This window comes from Electrophorus electricus, chromosome 22 (assembly GCF_041902795.1).
Source record: "Electrophorus electricus isolate QZ-2024a chromosome 22, ASM4190279v1, whole genome shotgun sequence".
Classification (NCBI taxonomy): domain Eukaryota; kingdom Metazoa; phylum Chordata; class Actinopteri; order Gymnotiformes; family Gymnotidae; genus Electrophorus; species Electrophorus electricus.
Genome location: NC_137518.1, coordinates 4,153,383 through 4,172,458, shown reverse-complemented (window position 1 = coordinate 4,172,458; position 19,076 = coordinate 4,153,383). Strand labels below are relative to the sequence as shown.

Here is a 19,076-nt window from a genome sequence, read left to right as displayed (position 1 = left end):
GAAAACGGAAGAGATTTACCTTTGGCATATACCATGTCACAAATGACTACTGGACCTGTAGGCGTTTCAGCAACTGCCAAAGGTCATTAAATGATTTCATCAGAAGCTGCAGACTGTATTATTTTTAAAAAAGTATGTAATATTTTCACTCGCAATAACTGACTAAATATTCAACCATCTTGAGTTTAAAATGGTCAGGTCAAATATTCAAATACCATTTCCCTGTTACGCAAAGGCACAGATCTCTTTCTAAATAAAGCCATATGAACTAGACAGCTCTGAGATCCGTACCCGTTATGTGATCAGCAGCGAAGCTACTTTATGCCCATTCCATTCTGCAAAGGTTCCTGGAAAATTCAGTGACATTTCTACAAAAATGCAATAACCATGATATTCATTTTGATGTACCAAACCAATGAAGAAGTCTTTGAGGAGTCATCAATTTGCAACTAGATTAGACATGCTTAACCTTGAAGCGCCGCTTTGTGTATAGACAATCCTTTTGTGGAACACTGAGTGTTGTGTATCTCTATGAAAGTTATCATGTTATGTCAGAAGTGTTTTAATAGAAGACTGAAAAGAAGTAAACTAAAAAGAAAACCCTTTGTTAGGTATTTAAAATCATTTATTTGATGCTCTCAATGTTACACTTTCCAGGTTATCCTTGCAATCATTTTAGACATTCTGACAGTCATTTCAGGATTTCACATACTCCTCTGTATGGTTAAATGAATGCCCTATGATGCATAACCAGAGTGTCTATCACCTCAGATTCAAAATCACTTCTCATTCAACTCCAGTAATACCACTTGCTATTTCCACGAACAACCAATTACATCAGTTGAAAAATAGGCTATAAATAAAACATTCTACTGCATAAATTTTAATACATTTCTTTGGAAAACAAAACAAAACAAAACAAACAATAAAGCTATATACTGTGTTTTGGATCATTTTCATAGTGATTACCTGGCCGTGCTGAGTCCTCAAACGTGACAACAGGAAAAAAAATAACAACAAAAGGCCCAACAGGTAAACGTGGACAGGAATAAAACAAACACTTTTTGGCAATGCATTTTTCATTAGGAGTCAAGAGATTGTGAAGTGACACTGTTTTCAGCACACCCAACACAGAGTTAACAAAGGACTAGTTTGGTAAGCAACATGGCACAAGCAAGTACACAACTTTACAAAAGGTTTAAAAGCCGTTGCTACATTGTTTTCACAAAAATAACCATTAATTTGTGTGTGGTTATCTGATATTTCTGCCACATTATAAAGGGTTAATCGCACATCTTCACCCTTTAATCTCATGTCTGTTGTTTAAACATGACAAGCAACACCAAGTGTCCCAGATTTGCACCTTGAGACTTGTTTGTAGTTAAGATTCAATTTCAGGTCCAAACTTTGGTGATTAGTGGTGGACTTTTCTACCTTGGGACCTTAATCAAAGCGCTACAGAATTGGAAGTTGCATTTCCTGGATGGACACTGCTCGATCCAGAGTCCCCTAAATTTATGCATCAGTGCAGTTTCACGATCACAACTTCAAACCTATTCTGTCCATCAAAGGAAGAGCACATCCATACATTCTTACTCAAGTACATTCACACCAACATAGAAATGACGTTCATTGCACTACGCAGGAACAGCAACCTCTTCCAGGTGATGGATATGGATGTACAAGACAGCTGTGGCTTGTAGAAACACGTTCATCAGTAATGAGTAAGAACACTAGCCTCAAATCACAAAATGAACTTCAGCTGTCTGCTTTTAATTTCGGTCTCCCACGCCACAGGCCTCTGAAGTTTGCTCTCGTCTGTCTGGCCTCCATGTAGCTACCGTGAGATCAGCGACTGCAAGAGCACAAGCCTCAAATCACAAAAGGAACTTACTTCCGCGTTACCCTCCGCCAGTGAAACGCTGCGAGCGAGCCACGGAACCCCGTTCGCCCTTCCGCTTGTCGTTTGCCAGGGTGATCGCTGCAGACTTGACGCACTCAGCACGTGAACAGGAATATAACGCGTCTTTAAAGAGAGCCTGTGTCTGCTCTCGGGCCGCCAGCAGCGGTGCGGTGCCACAGGGAGTGCGGACAGCAGGACGGGGCGTTCCCGTGCGGCATGGGGGCTTTGCGGTGGGGGAAGGGCACGCCAAACAGTGAGCCACTTTTAGTTCTCAAGACAAGGAATGACTAAACAGATCGTCCTCGTAACCAGCGTCCTGTTCACCGGGCAACCTGACAGTTTCGCAGTTGCGACTGTGGCATAATATACCCCAGTCTATTAGAACGACAACAGCGGAAGAGGGAGGGAAAGAAAAGACAAGCCTCTAGAGCCTGAGGAAGAATGGACTTGAGGATGAGGACGAGGTGCTTTCTGTATGCTGCTTCCACTGTATGGCACGGCTTTGCCGCGACAACGCTGTACAGGTGTGCTCGGTAGGCAGAGATGATAGCAGACATCCAAGTTACAGTACGTGCTTTCACACTTCCACAGGGGTGCCGGTCGGGTTGGCCGGGCGGTTGGCGCCAGTGTCACTAGTGTCCATACTGCAGTCGGAGGAGTCGCTGTCGCTTTGGTCCATGCACTCCCCCGCTCTGTCCCTAGAGGGCACTGCCAGCCCCGACGGCGATCGAGGGCTGCGGCGCAGCTCGCCCGTGCATTCGGAGCCCAGAGCCCCTTTGGCCTGCCGGATGCAGTTAAGCCACTGCTGCTTGTTAAAGGCGTCGCTGGCCTGGAAGCAGTGGGACTGGAGCTGCCCACCACTGCGGAACGTCACCCGGAAAAAGTTCTTGGCTGGAGGGGAAAGAGGATGGAAATGCATTAGAAGTTACAGAATCTTTTATACAGTATATCACTGAAATTAGAATGGTTTCTCGTCCTGTCCTGGAGGACATCCAGCCAGTTCAAATGTAGTTAATTCCAGCTTCAATCATGCTTGAATCGTGTAATTAGCACTTGGCTACTACACAGGTGCCTGTGTACTGTGCTGGGAACCACAGGATTAGCACATGGATCATACAACATGCTGCGCATTTCAAAGGGCCAAGTGGAGCTACAGAGACTAAACGCGTCAGTCAGCGAGGGCTGGAGAGGACAGGCACTCACTCCTCTCCACGTTGCTGAAGGCCCCTCTGATGGAGCCCCCCAGGCGTATCTCGCCATCCTGCAGGTCCTCCCAGTCCAGGTTGCGCACAGGGACAGGCTGCCTGTAGAGCTGATACCACAGCTGCTCGTTGTGGGTGATGGCCCGAGTGATCACCAGCACGTCCTGGAACAGGAACACGTGGAGCTTCTGTGGAGGAAGGTGGAACAGGGCTGTTATGGAAGATCAAATCACACTGAGGAAGGTCAGAACCGGAGCGATCTTTAGTTACAGGCAGTCTACCGCACTCGGACCAGGAACAGCCTGGGGCAGATGAGGTAACTGGGATAGGGGATAGGGAACTCTGGATAGGGGAAGTTCACCAATTGTGGCCAGCAGCACAAAGAACGTTGGATGAAAAACAGATGATAATGGATGGATTATTTAAAATTATTCTGTCTCATGTCACTTTTATTATCTTTCAATGAATCTCTGTAGAAGAGAATAATGGATGCCTGTAAAACCTTCATCACTTAATGATAGTCACTTTAATAAATATTTTAGTGACATGATGTTGGAATATTATGCAACACCTGAGTCGATGGGTGAGATAATGATTTCACCCCCCGGGGGGTGGATTTGTCTCCTCTCAGTGTTTCCATTTTCATGAGTATACATTAAGCTATTTTTGCACATTCTGAGACTTGAGTGCAATACACACTCAATTTAGTGAGTAACCCTGATCCTTAACCATAAAAGGAGTTGGTCATGTGTGGGTGTGCGAGGGTGTTTAGATACACAAGCCAATATACGCCGGCCTAGGCAGACTTATGACGTGGCTTTGAAGAAGCAGATATGCAGGGAGAAACTTGCCCTCGAAGACCTTAGCGGAACTACTGCTTGCCTTGTTTAGGACAAATTGGAGTTCAATCAGCTTCCGTGTAGCAGTCTCGAATTAGCCCCACGTTTCAGTCATTCCTCAAAAACCAGAACTATTAGATGAGCTGTGTTTGGAAACCGTACAACCAAAACAATTTAGAAAAAAAGGTTCAAAGGGAAATGCTACTAATTTGACTCCACTCGATGCTCGTCTTCCTGTGTAGCGTTCAGCTTTTACAGGTCCATTGTTTGGAGCCCAGAGCTGTGTTTCTCTATTTTCCTCTTCCCCGCAAAACATGAAAGGCAAAAAAGTTGCCCGGTCTGCTCCTCAACCGCATTTTTATTGATGGCCTTCAGTTTACGCTCTCCTGTGATTTGTGCACTGCTACAGGACCGCCCTCTTACTTTCCTAGCCCTGCACCGCCAAGACGGAGGGCTCTCCTTGGAGACTGAAGCAAAGCTTTTACGCTGAGCATGCGGTGGCGCGCGGTGAGCTTTCCGCAGCCGTCTCGGCCAGATGCTTCCCATTTGCTCAAAAGGTGGTGTAAACACGCACCGAACACAAACTGGATTACACTGCGAGCAAAGGTGGAGGCTCTGCGTGACAAAGGCAAGCCTCAGTTACATTCTGTTTTACAGTGTGAGTCGTCCCTCGAGGAATGGGGAGTCTGAGTGCTAGTCTGATTTCTCAGAGGAGAGAGAGCTGCTTTGTAGAAGAGACCAGATAATACTTCGCACATGCAACTTTACAGCTTTGCGCTCAAGGGCCGTTTGAGTCTCACCTCTGGCTTTTTACGTCGTGCAGTAGGGGCAAAGGCCACCCGCAGGCATTTATGAGGAATGTTCTTGGCCTTGAACTGCAGGTCACTGACACGCTTCTCAGAACCTCTCTCCTATCCTTTCTGTGTCCTTTGCAAAGGTTGTTCTCACACCTCTCAGTAAGGTTATCTCAGGGTTTGTCAAAGACAAACCCTGTGAGCGTGTCCATAAGTGCGAGTCTAATACTCACAGCTCCTCTGTTGTTTTTCAGTTCTCCATGACAACTGAGAATCCTGGAGCTGTCAATGAGCAGGTCCCGCTGGCCGTCCTCGAGGTAGAGCAGGCGCTCCTTGTAGTAGCGGCATTCTGACTCTCCTGTCTGGGTGTTGATCTCGGCCACGATGCTCTGAATCATGTTGATCTGAGAGGGAAAACAAACTGGGTGAGGAGGCTCTAAAAGAAAGCCCAAACAACTGGGTGAGGAGGCTGTTAGAACAACAAACACAAATCACTTTTCAATGGTTCCAGAACACATCAAGCAGAAGGTTTGTGAATCTAAAGTTGTTCAGTTCACTTGACTGGCCCTTCAGGTGTGTGTGTGTGTGTGTGTGTATAGAGTAGAAGTAGCTGTTGTGTACATGCGTGCGTACACACACACACACACACACACACACACACACACACACACACACACACACACACACACACCGGCATGCGCGTTTACACTCACAGCCTCATCCAGGTGCTGGCGGTCCGGGTGGTCATTGGGGGTGTGTTTGAGAATCTCCCGCAGCAGGAGAGGGTATTTGACCAGGCGGCTGCGTGGGATATCCAGGAAGTTCCACAGGTCCAGCTTGCGGCTAAAGGGCGATTCCAGGCAGCGCTGCAGGAAGTCCTGCACCCGGTGGTCCTGCTTCTTATGGTCCAGCAAGGCTTTGGCAGCCACCTGATTGCTGCAGTAGCTGTTGTAGGAGTCTAGACATGGCAGCTGCAGAAACAAAGCAGAGACCTGTTTTCACTGCTTCAAAAGGCATTACATAACATGACATAAGTAAACTTTGTTTCAGATTCAACTTTGGCCTAACTTTGTCACCTAAAATTCTTAATGCAAGTTGCATCTCTCCTTTACATCCAGCAATTTCACCTGTTTTGAACTGCGCCGCAAGCCTGTCATAATGCGTTACACAATTTAAAAGCCAAAAACAACATGCTGTGCCATCCCTTTCGAAACGCAGGCCCCATAACCACGTGCAGGTCGATAAATGCCCTTCGGCCAAGCTCAGGTTTGACAGCACTTAGAAACTTACAGCTGTACCTCCACTGTCCTTAAGCCCAGGCCTGCCTCCTACAAACCTCTGAAAAATGCTACCAGACCAGCGCAAGCCAATAATAACCAGAGACGAGAGAAACGCCTTCAGCTGACTTCAGTCGGGCTTTATGGAAACAGCTGCGCATTCCTTGACCGGGTACATGGAGACGGATACTGTCTGAGAGGCAGTTTATCAATATGTGTGATAAATGTTCTCTCCAATAGTTCTCCACGCAGGCCAATTTCTGAGACTGTATTACTGTGCATGTCTAAAGCAATACATGTTGGACATTGTTTTTTCTCAAAAAATGTTTCATTTTTAGGGTACTACACACACACACACACACACACACACACGCCTGCTTAAATTCACTGTGGGTGTGAAACTAGTTAAATAAGCAGGAAAAGAAAGGAGACTGGAAAAGAGCAGGAATCTGTCCCTCTTTATTTAGATCAGGCTCCATCGCCTTTGGAGGTGGAGAATTGGAATTGTGAAATGTTCCCAGGCTTACGCAAGGTCCACTTGATGGATATGTGCAGCGGACATGTGGAGGAAGCTCAGCTCGGATGAGCTAGGTATGAAGTAAACAGCGCAAGCACCCACAGTTCTTCTCCCACAATGTCCTTGGAGAAAACAGGAAGAGAAAAAAGACGATGACAGCCGCACAGGACTGCGCCATCGCGCTCCGGCAGCAAGCAGCAAAGAAAAACAAAAACTAAACTAAAATACCACACCGAAATCACCAAACAAAATCGCAACTTGAGTTGAAAAGATTGGAAATAGAACTGGCTTGCAGATTTAAGTAAATGGTACCTCCAAGATCAGCTCAAAACTGGAAGGAAAGTTCATCGTGATGGCCAAGTTTCTGAAAGCAGAATGCGTGCTCAGAAGGTGTGCCTTGATGATGAACATATCCACCAGAAAAAAAGCTGCAAGAACGCATGCAAACTGGAGAATTAGCAGGGCATACTCACGGCCCACACCACCCAGTCACTCATGAAGGCCAGATAGTTCAGAGCACCTCAAAGAAATTGTATGCGTCTCTAGGGGTGTGTGTCTGTGTGTCTCAGGGTAAACTAAGCGTTGGCTCGCTTACAACTGAGCACATGGTGTTCATGAGTTACCCCTTGGCTTTGTGACTTGTTCTGTCCACCATATGTATGGCATCTTCACTAGTGAAAGTCAGGGCCAGGTAGAGGGCAGTTAAACAGCCCATGTTTAAAGCTCGACCACAGACTATTCTCTCCCGCCCTCATATTCCAACATGCCACCTCAATAAACAACATGTTAGTTCTTTGAACATTTCCAGCATGCTAAAAAAAAATCGCCAAGTCCCCCCCAGAAAGAGGCCCCTCACTGTGACTTTGCTTCAGCCGTCTCATTTCAGCTCCTAATGGAGCACTTGGAGGATGGTTATGTAAACCCAGCAAGAGTGCTTCATGCAAAACACCCCCCCTCTTTGTGCCGTGATCCATAGAACTTCGCCAGCTAAACCCTGCTGCTCTGCCTAACATCTACTGGATGGAAAAAAAAAACCCCAAACAATAATAAAGTACAATAACAGAGTTTGTTGAACTGCCTCGACTAGCAGAGACTGAACAGAAAAGCCAGAAGCCTGTTCCAGGGTGCACGCGAAGGTAAATAGATCCCCCGGGGTGTTGAAGAAGAACGGCGCTGTCAAGGGAGACTGATCGGCTGGTGGTCTGAAGGCAGCCGCCACCCGAGCCCACGTCCTTTCAACCCCGCGGAGAGTGCGGCCCTGCGACAGTTTGTTTGGAGATCGTGTTTGAAACGGCTGCTATCTAAAACTTTCAAGCTGCTGGTTGCAAGAATGGCGGAGATGGCAACGTCAGGATGACCCTGACGATATGCAAACTTTATGAATCATATTCTGCAGGACTGACTTGGCATGGCGTCAGAACATGGTTCCGTGCCAGTGCTTGTACAAGGACTTTCACCAAATGTATGCCGCTGATCTGGAAGAGTGATGCCAGCACTCAGGAGCTCCTGATAACACTGTGTAAATAAGCATCTCTGAGTGCTAAGAAATCTCCACACTATCCTCCCACACACTCTCTGCTTGGAGAAGCTATTACTCCTCCACAGTGAGACCAGGTCAAAGGACTCCAAGTGGAAGTGCAAGCTTTTGGAAATCCATAGGGGTAAATAGCTATGAAGGTGCCTCTGTGTGTGTAATGTTGAGAGACATGCATCACATTTTGAAGCCTAGGCAGTGTATATCTTACCCAGTCCACTAAAATGTGGCCCACATGGTCTGTAGAGCCATCCGGTTTCCTAGCCTCTCGGAGTCGACTGAGGAGGTCTACAGAGAGAAAGAGCAATTTAACGGACAGATGTAGAACTGTGTGCTTGAGAGGGAGCAAGATGCAAGAATTTTATATTTTAGAACGAGTGAAAACTAGATTTGCAGCTTCTTTCAGCTAAGGCTGACCTTTGAACTCTGACTATGTTAGACTAAGATGACTAGCTTGGTACGTATGCAACCATCATTCTGTCTGACAAGATGGGAAATCCCCTGCGTAGAGCCTCACCTTCGTGTAGTGGGATGAGAGAGTCCAGGGTGCCGAAAATCTGATTGAGCTCATGTTCCGTCATAATGGACAGCTTCAGCATGGGGTCATGGTAGGCCTGCGGTTACACCATACAAACGTAAACCAGACGAGCACTCTGGAACTGTCTGAGCAGGGGCAAACCATGCTGAACTAAGGGTCATCTAGGCCTCCAGATAAACACACTGAGTAATACCAAGGAAAAGGCACTTCATTTGTTTTACAAGCTTTCACCAACTTGAACTTCGGCGAAACACAGTCGAACGTGACTGTCTAACGCAACATCGGATACAGTAGTAGTAATTTCTGATCTGATGGTACTCTTGTGGTTACAAACAGCCTGAAATAATGATGACTGTATGCTCTTAAGAAGGCTATATACTGGAGGCGGACATAAACGTGTCCGTAAGAGCACTCCCTTGTGCTGCCTTGAATGCAAGTCTTGCATGGCCCCCCACGCCAAGTGGAAAGTGTGTGATTTCATGAGCGGAGGGGTAATCGGAGCCGGGGTTCCCACAGGGCGGGGGTAGAACCGTGTTTACACTGTGCATGAAGTAAGGAGGAAAAGGACACTAATTGGAAAAGCAGAGCTAACCTTCTTGGCCAGCTTGAGGTCCTCAATCAGGTCCTGTTCTCCCTGAGACAGCTCAAAGATCGCCTGTTAAAAAAAAAAAAGAAGAGGGTGGGTGAGAGAGAAACGCACAAAATGAGTAATTCCATTCAAGACTAAGAGGATCCAAAGCATATGATTGGTTGATTACTACAACCTTTTAAACAGTGAATCTGACTGACATCTGAAGTCCTATTGGTTTGATAAGTGTTTAAAAGTAAAAAAGAAAGGTTTAAAAGGTTTTGGGGTTTTTTCCTGGCTAAACTCTACATGGTATATGTAAGTCTGTGTGGATAATATATGTTTATACATGTCCAAATGCATAAATCAACAAGGCAGCACTATAAGAATAACACACAGTGAGAATGGACATAACATTTAAAAAATACGCAAGCCATGTGAACGCACCCCTGCCCCCTGTTCTTTAAGATGCTGCTCAGCTTACTTCAGTTACTCGGGGAAAAAAAACCTACAGGACCCTTTCAACCTTTGAAAAACTCTGCGTTCCGCTATAGACAGCTGCTCCCTGTTATCCACACCATATCCTAGAGACTTTGAAGTCTGTGTGGCCACAGAGGGCAGAGTGAGGCCTAATCTAAAAGCATGAGGAGGGCCGCGTTTCACACAGTGCTCACTAATTTTTACTGCTGAAAAACAGTGGCTAGCACTTGGACATCTACAGTTGCCTGTCTGGAAAAGTTAAGTAAACACAAGGGAGCAATGGAGTGACATTTTAAAGACACTCCCTTCCCATACTCCCCAGCCCCCACCTCTGATGCCCCAAACAACTGCTCAGTTTCAACCTACTGTGCGTTTTCCATGTGAGCATGTACAGATTAATTTGGATGGGGGATTGGTGAACTGGAACCTGGCGTAGGCCTTGGGTCTATTGTGGTACTGTGGGTTTGACTGGAGTTCAGGTCCACTGCCTGGGCTATACTTTAAAGAATGCAGTCAAATGCGAGAGAGCCAAGTGGTTGATTTCCAATAAGGCCCTTTTTAACTGGACTTGATCTGCATCGTTTTTCCTCATCTGTCTGCAATTGTTCACAACATTTTTCCTTCATACGCGATTCCCATGCACACACGCACGGCCGTCATATATTTACGTCCATGACACGCAGAAGGCCGCTGGTCTGGACGTTTGCTGCTCGGGCCTCGTACCTCCTGCCGTTTGATCTCTTTGGACGAGAGCATCTGTCCCAGGCCCACGTCGAACGTCTCGCTCCACAGCTTGCTGTCACGGCGCTTGGTTATGGCCGGAGGCGCCTGCTTGCTCCACGGCCTGGGGGGCATGATTTCGGCCCTGCTTTCGCTACGGAAGCTGATGGAACGCTGGAGGATGAAGAGGAGGAATAACCAGTTGGGAGGGGTTACTTAAGAGTTTAATTGTGTGCGGTTGTACATTGGTTTTCGTGTTAAAAGTGTGCTAAACTGTTCCGCAAATGGGACAGTGAAATTCAATGTCTAAGAAACTTTTGCTGAGGGGGAAATACTACAGAGTAACGAGTGCATGACTATAGAACAAGGACATCAGCAGGGTGACTTTCACACAATGTAACTACAGAAGTGACTGTCTACTCGACTCCCATAACGGAACACATGAAAAAATGTAATGCATTTAGGGACAATTAGTAAGATCTTGGCCCATTTTGGAAAATGCACGATCAATCCCATATGCAAATCAGCTAGGGAAACTCGCTGGGCTGCATCAATCCCGGTTACGTTAGCCTAATATTGTGCACAGACTAGCATCATGGAAATTGTTGCTACAAAGGGAATGTAAGAAACTGACACGCCAAGGCCAAACAGTCTTTTCTGGGTGTTGAAATGACAATCGCATTAAGCGCAATAGATAACATTAAGTCACTAGATATAAACATGGCTCTTTGGTTTGGTTCGATCTGAACTCTCTCTCACAGTCGACCACGAGCGTCTGTCAAAACATTGTGCATGCTTCCTTGGGCCTCACGGAACAGCAGCATTAAGAGCTGACGAGAGAGCCAGACGAAGGGAAAACGAGGAGGGAGCGTGGCGAGAATCAGGCACGGGACCTGCAATGAATCACCAGCCTGTTCCCCCGTGCTTCAGCCATGCTCGGCACACACGGCCCCCCGCCACCGAGCAGAGCCCGGCGCAAGCTGTCTTATTTCCTGGCCCCATGTCCTCACACATTTCCCAGCTCCATCCTCTCGCGCCCGTTCTCTCTTGCCCCCGGTGCCGGAGCCACGTGACCCTACGCATGCCTGCCTGATCCCCTCGCTCATCCACACAGCAACAGCTGCCCCCACAAGTCTGGCCCAAGGGCTCGGCTTGGGTGCAGCTCCAGAAAACTCACGTTTTGCCGAAAGGTCACAGCCTTCGAATAATCCAATAATCTTCAGACCCCCCCCCCCCTTACAGATATTTTGATAGATATCATCATGGCAGGCTGACTTAGCAGAAAAAAAAAGTTGCATGAGAAATGTGCTATATAGATTAAACATTATTATTATTAGAATAAACAGCTAGCTGAACAATGTACCACCTAATTGACACAGTGAACATGGAAAAACCCCAATACCAGGTATCACAGTGACAGCAACAGGGTCAGGTACAGGTCATGCATGACGCAGATATTAGTGCCATACCTGCAGCGTCTGTCCGATGCGCTTCAATGGGGCAGCCTTCACCGGCGGTATGAGGTTGGCAAGTGATGTGACCCGGGACAGAGGTTTCGCCCGCTTGTTGGTGGGCTCCTGCAGATACACAGCACAACGACGTTAAGCACCTGTGGCGGCAGACACACAAGCGTGTGCCCGGATAGGCAACATCGGACTACCTTTTTCCTCACGCTCTCCATTGGACCAATTGGAGAGCATCCCTGACGAAACATGCTGGGATTTCTCCACGTGCATGTTCGCGCCCCCTCAAGGTGGCGAGGGATCGGATTCGCTTAAACGACATGGAGCAGAAAGCCGGCAAGGCTCGGAAAAACCCTCGTGGTGCGGTGCGCTCCGGCGCTCGCCTCAAGGTTACGGATCTCTCCAAGGATGGCGAAGATATGCCAGACCGCACATGCCTGTCAGTAGCCGGATTCTCAAGCCATGTTCAGATCACTTTGCTTGGGTAAAAGACAGTGAATGAGCCCAGTCCTCTACTCTATTCTGGTCCTCCAGATGAGCACATACAGAGAAAACACACATCACAGTATCACCCTTTCCCCACATCGGCAGGAATTCTTTACGTTCTCAGTCTTCAGCACGTTTGGGAAGGACGCAATCAGTGCAGCTTTTAACCCACTCCTCACCTTCCTCTCACTCTCTCTCCCTCTCTCTGTGTGACATCACTGCAGCTTTTAGATCTGTATTCAGCTGGCATGGACGTTTTCTGCTGATGCACTCGCTCACTTTGGTCAGCCAACAATACCTGTGACACAGACCAATCTGTCTCTCTAACCTTACTGGTGCATCAAAAAAGTGTCAGACCACAGCATTCACAATACCTTTGACTCGGTAATGTGCACACATGTCTTACATTACAGCAGTCTGTGCAATTCACCAATTCAATTCTAGATGTAGGTCCAGTTGCATGTCATTGAACACTGAAGCTAAACTATTCAGTGAGGCATCCACCAAAGGAAGCACAGATGTACATTTTGCCAATTCATGCGCCAGTGAAATCTCACCTACTGATTTTCATAATCAATGCAGGAATGTTAAAATGCACGAATATCTCATGTAACAAGAAGTGAAAATGTAGCAGGGGGTTAGAGAGCATAAAACGATGTAGACTTATCTTGTCAGTCTTTTAGCACTCAGCTTCCTTGAGTGGAATTAATAACAGAGCACTGCAATCTCTGGACCTACATCTTAAACTCAAACACAGACATATACCTGGCATGGAAATGTTAACAAGTGCCCTACATTTATTACAACCTAAGCCAAACATACACAACCAATCCATTCCCTGATGTTATGCAACCAAGTTATTCTTTAGTAGTAGATATAGGCCTGAGACATACACACATGGGCTTTTCGACAACTCTGTAAATCATGCTGAGATCACTTGCTTAAGCTCTACACATCACAGGTGATCTAGTGTGCATTAGTGGTAGGAGCGGCCATTCACGCTGGTGCTTCCATGATCTGAAGTGAAGGATAAGGTAAGACGGCCTTGCTCCATTCTTTCTGTCCCATCGAAAGGCATCCATACACCTATTGTCAGGACTGCTTTGAACAAAAGGTCTCAGGTTCATTTGATCGGCTTTCGTGGATAATCTGAGATACATCAAAGAAAGGCTTTGTCTTTGCATGCACACATCACCGTAGGCCAGCCAGCCAAACCGGTTGCTCGACATCTAACCCATGTTGGCTTGAACATGCCTCCCAGATCTGGTCTAATCGATAGACGTAAAGATAGCCTATGAACTAGCAGAGGCCATTAGTTAGCCTTATTGTAGCGTCACGGCACACCCTGGAAAACCCGAAAACAAGCGTATAGTACTGCGTGTCCCGATATTGATGCTTAGAGCTGTTCTCATCTCCCCAATTACAGAGGACAGAGGGCAGATTCCACAGAGAGCCACAAAACCTAATTAGGAATTCCAGTTCTAATAAATAGCCATTTGCTTTAATTAAGTACATTGAGAAAAAGAGAGAGAAAACCCAATATGGAGGGGGTCTAGAAGGAGCCACATTAGGTTGTGACAGAGAAGAACTTTTTCAAAACTGGAAAACAGACCAAACCACTTAAATTTATATTATATATTATATATATATATATATATATATATATATATATATATATATATATATATATATATATATTATTTATTTATTTAAAAGATTAAAAACCAGAGTATATATATGAGAAAACATTTTGACTATCATTAGGGTTACTCGGATCCTTGGTGTACATGTATTTAAAAAAACTAAGGCAAATATATTTCATTGCATTTGGCTTCCCATCAACATATCGGCATGATGAGATCATTTGAAGGTAAAAAAAAAAGGGTCTGTTTGGCTAACACCAAGAGGTATAATCTCAAGGTTCAGCTGCTACCTGAAACTTCCAAATCTTTTTCCTCTCTAACTATTGCTTTCACTTGGGTGACAGGCAGACTGGTTATCATTTAGAAATGGACAAGCTTCCTAAAATAGTTACTGTAAATTCTTAAAACATTTCTGTAATGGGACACGCCATTTTTAAGTTAGTAAATTATCATTTTTAAAACCATTCATAAGATAATTTCAAAAACCCTAGGGTTGTAAGACAGTATGGCATGCTATTGACCAACATCTAAAAGAGAACATAATTAAGAGGAAAAAAACAAACAGGACGACTTTAGCTTGTTTCATACACACTTTGCCAATACTGCTGATACCACCAAGACATTTGTGGCATACTGCCTTGATTTGCATTTTAATGCCTGCAGTAAAGCCCTCAGAATATATGAGGCACCGCTATTAACGTGTGTGGTCAAACCGGACTCGTGCCCTGAAGAACATTTCACTAATGTGTCCACAAGAGAGACTAGTCAAAAACATCAAGGTAAAACAACCGTTCAGAAAACTGACCAAGTCAAACAAGCACCGGCTTAGGATGGGATTCAGCCCCAAAGCCTTCCATGTGGTTAGACAGATCACAGACAGGCTACCATGTGTGTTTTCTAGGAGAGACTTGGCCGGGCCATACTGTTATTAACATGAAAGCTTCAGCTAGCAGAAGACCAATGCTTTTCGCAAGGCCTTTTTCTGCTTGGGGGTGGGGGAGGAGCCTGACTCTGCGTGGGAACAAATGAATCATACCAGCAGCTGGGTGGAACGCCACCAAAACTGCGTTAGTCAGTGGATAACCAAGTAGCTGGGAACAAACCTTCTGCTTTTCACACATACAAGAGGAAGAAGTGATGGTGATGCTTTTAAATAAACAGCTGGAGACAATAAATCTGAAGTTCCGGCAGGTCTCCTGCACTATACTGCAAAAGTCTCATCTAATGCCATAAACTTCATTCACTCGAGTGAAAGAACGGCAGGGAAGTTTCTAGCACCCGGCAATGGGGAGGTTCAGTCCGTGAGACGTTTCAGGGAAGGCTATACTGTCCTCGATGGTTTTTCTTTGCAGTAAAGCCACATGCATTAATGCAGACTTACGATGTTAGGTCTGACTAACAGTGGAGAAAACTGAATGTGCGATCACGTACAAGTCCATAACCTGAGGTCATGTAGCTTCTAAGGTAGGTGCCCTGCGGTAGACTATATGGCAAAGAGCAGCATGTCATGCAATGACTCAGACCGTATTTATCAGATTCAGGCACAAAAAGGCCTCTAAGGATCTTGCCCTGACAGAATGATAATCACCAGTTATCCGCTGGGTCTTGCTGCGAGTACCAAACAGAGGAGATTACACATCAGGCCCTCACAGTACCTAAAACATTAACTTGAATCTAGCTGAGTGAGTAACATTTGCATAACACTCTGTCTAACCATAAGAACTGTTTGGACTTTTATCATCTCCAGTGATTTAAACATTAGAAATTCCAAACTCCTTCTGGGTATTTGCTTGCTTGCTTTCTTCTCCTACTGATTCACATCAGTGGATCTATGTTGTGTGAGAGTGCAACATTTCCTTTCCACTGCATCTTGAGGGAAGACTGAGGGTTACCCAAGGGAAAAACTCTTTGCACGCACGCACACACAGTGTGGCTTAGAGGGGTTTACAACCCGTTCTTGCAGGGGGCACTCAGCATCTAAGCATGGGCTTTACTGTAAATGATATGGTGATTGGACAGTGATATGCCTGTGGGGTATGCTGCCACGCTTTAAAGCAATCTGACGACAAACCCACATGTTCACCCAGACATGAGTAAGCTGTGATTGGCTCGTCCACCATCACTGTTCACCAAGGCGCAGGGATATGAAACAAAGAGTTTTCCACACCACCACTGGCATGAGTCAAGGTTCTAACTCACCACAGGTCTACATCTAAATGTGTAGCTTTTGTTTTCTCTTATAATATGAAAATGAAGAAAGCAAGCTGTGAACATTGCATTTTTCCTTTGCCCTCTTCTTCTGGTTAGCTTCTGTATACTAAACGTTTTGCACTCTAGCGTGTCTCTCGCCTGCTCTTTGGTTGACTTCAGGAGCTTTTGTTACACCTTCGTCACCAAGACTGCTGACTAGTCAACAGTGCATGCAAGTCAGAGCCAATCAGAGCATGAGAAACATGTAAGCTAGATGACATCATAGTGACAAGCATGGCCCGACACGCATACAGACCTGAGGTGTGTGGGAGACTTTAAAGCAGACCCACAAAAACTCCTCACACCATAGCAACAATCTTAAATTGGATTACGATGCATCACTAACCAAGTCCTGCATAGACCAAATAACAGCCTCCTTGTATTCCAGCCAACTGTAGAAAAGATGAAACCACAAATCTGTCACACTTTAAATACATTAAAACTCTCCCAAGCTGGGCTTTGAAAGACATTACTAATGTGACCAGCTAAACAGGCTTGAAAAGTGTGGGATGTACTATAGTGGATGCAGTATAAGTGGAGACTGAAATTATATTTTTCCATCATTTTATTTATATATATATATATTTATTTTTAATCCCCCCCCCCCCCACTCCAACGTGCTACTTTGGGACTAAACAATTCAACAATTGCCATCTACAGCATCAAACTGACTGCAAAAACCTTATAACTAATTGGGAACCAGAAAGGGGAGATGATGTGAGAGTACACTTTGCTAAAATGTTGATCATATAAATATGGAATAGCGCTCGCACCAAGGGGGTGCGTCGAAGAACACGTACATTCATCAAACCAGCATCTGCGAGTTGCTGATTCATTATAGGCAAAAGTATCAGTCATTTTGCAATTTACTCCCAAATCAATACTGTGCACGACACGTTCAAAGCACTGAAAAACACATCCCTTACGAAAATACCATCATAAATGTGCAAACACGAGCTAAAATGTATTCTGCACAATTTAAGTCACAGCTTAGGTAAAGAAACGAAACAGCGCAGAAACAGCAAAGCATGTATGCATCCTTGACTGTATGACCCCCCAAGCGAATCCTTTAGCTTACTTTACTGATAAAGCAAACAACGTAAAAACAATGCCGGGAAGCGCTTCGAGAATTTTCATAAACGCACCTCAACTTCTTTGGCGGCGGTGCTTACAGTCTGCACCTCTAGCGAGCAGTTCGCCCGTTTGACGACCAGGTAGAATGGGTAATCCTCGGCCACCATACTGTCGCTCTCGGTGGGTCCGGCAGAGGTAACAGGAGGACAGTCGCAGGCTAGCCTCCCAGCCACGGTGCCCGCCAGCTCTACGGAGTTGCAGTGCGCTGTGTAGCGGCCGCCTGCCAAAGCATCCCGTGCGTGCGTGTCCGTTCGTCCGCTCGCCTCCTCGCGCCTGCCGCGAGCAAGAACTCTCTCGCGCGCGTGAGAGCGCGTGGTTAAAGTCTCCTCCCGCGGGTAGCGCAGCGTGCTTGCTCATGGGAACGGCTCGAGAAGAACGCGAGGGCGCCGCTCGCTGGAGCAAATTAATTTTCCTCTGCGCATCCGATTCAGACGGAGACGGAACGGACTCGCCAACTGACGTGACATGCAACCGCCTGTGGAGTTTACACTGACGAGCTCATGGAAGTAAAAAAATAAAAAAAATAAATAAATAAATAATAAGTTTCTGTGGTTTTCCTTCAAAATGCTAGCGTGCAGTTTGTCTTCGGTTCATTCATCATCGTTCTCTGACAACCAGTGTAATGTGTTGCATGCATTTGGTACATGAGCGGATCCATTCACGTCATATTCTCTAACATTTACATCGATCATTTTCAGACTTGCAAACAAGTATCCTAGCAGAACCGGTATGCAGAACATCCTGTCTGGATATGTTAATTGTTGCTTTGCATGAGATGAAAACGTTTGCCAACTCAGGGTCTGTGTGTTTTGGCAACTTGACTGACTTAATAAATTATATCAATAAATTGTATCAATATGGTTAGTGAGCAATTTGCCGTCAAATAGTTAAATCGCTTGATTAACGCAACCCCACACGTGTAGTAAGCCAGCCGAGCTCTGCCTGCAGATGTGACGGTGTGCCAGTTTTGCAGGAGTTGTGTTTGGAGCAGAAGCCATTTGACCTACCATTTTCACTACTGCTAAACTCACACAGACTGTTTGGACAAGAGCATATACATGTGTCTTCCTGGTGCAACCTCTAATAAATTCAGTGTGGGTGAGGTGGGGAGGTACAGTCTATATGTACACGTGTGCATTTTTTTTTTTCGTTCGTTCTTTCGTCTGCCTCAGGGTGAAACTCGGATACAGAGACCCTGTTCTGTGGCTGTTAGGGTGCCTTTTTTAAAATGATTTTCTAATTGAGTGAAAATAACCGCTTCCCAGATTGCCATGCCCGGCAGGTCCCGTTCCCGCCAGCAGGAAATTGGCCCCAGTTTTAAGAGCCTTTGGTCTGCCCTAAGGTTCCTGCCATTGTGCAGCTATCGCGGCCCGGGGAAGTGTGCCGTCGCCGTCCGTGATGGAGTGGGAGGGGTTAGGCCCAGCCAGCGAAATCCTAGCCAGTATGAGGACTCCAAACAGCCAGCCAACTCTTTACACTCGTTCAGCTGTCACTCAAACGACCTAACAGTTGGCAGGCGGTGGAGGGCTTTCCAGTGCCCGTGCCAGAAAGTAGACAAAGGGAAAAAAAAGAGGCGCTTGGACCTGACCTGAGGTCAGACTCGAATGATGGCTCCCTGGATAATTTGCTGGCTTGGCTGGACAGAATCACTTTAAAATTGTTTCCTGGGCAAAACTGTGTCTGTCTATGCAGTTATGGCCTGGGGGATATAAACAGGGGGAAAACACA

At 46.0% G+C, this 19,076-nt stretch overlaps 1 protein-coding gene across 5 annotated transcripts in view; it reads right to left on the bottom strand.

Annotated features, from left to right (window-relative positions):
* Positions 1–603: 603 nt before the first annotated feature.
* The window catches only part of arhgef3 (Rho guanine nucleotide exchange factor (GEF) 3), a 54,913-nt gene continuing 36,440 nt past the window's right edge, over positions 604–19,076 (bottom strand). For 4 of the 5 annotated variants that reach the window (XM_027001889.3, XM_027001890.3, XM_027001892.3 and 1 more), the window contains 9 exons: positions 11,842–11,949; positions 10,376–10,546; positions 9,197–9,259; positions 8,584–8,680; positions 8,278–8,354; positions 5,452–5,709; positions 4,972–5,142; positions 3,107–3,293; positions 604–2,794 (listed from right to left, as the gene is read on the bottom strand). In XM_027001889.3, coding sequence (XP_026857690.2) covers positions 2,481–2,794; positions 3,107–3,293; positions 4,972–5,142; positions 5,452–5,709; positions 8,278–8,354; positions 8,584–8,680; positions 9,197–9,259; positions 10,376–10,546; positions 11,842–11,949 — 1,446 coding nt within the window. In that variant the 3' untranslated portion in view covers positions 604–2,480. Of the gene's footprint in view, positions 2,795–3,106; positions 3,294–4,971; positions 5,143–5,451; positions 5,710–8,277; positions 8,355–8,583; positions 8,681–9,196; positions 9,260–10,375; positions 10,547–11,841; positions 11,950–17,359; positions 17,786–19,076 lie in introns of those variants that run through there. The other variant, XM_027001893.3, reaches the window with a different exon arrangement.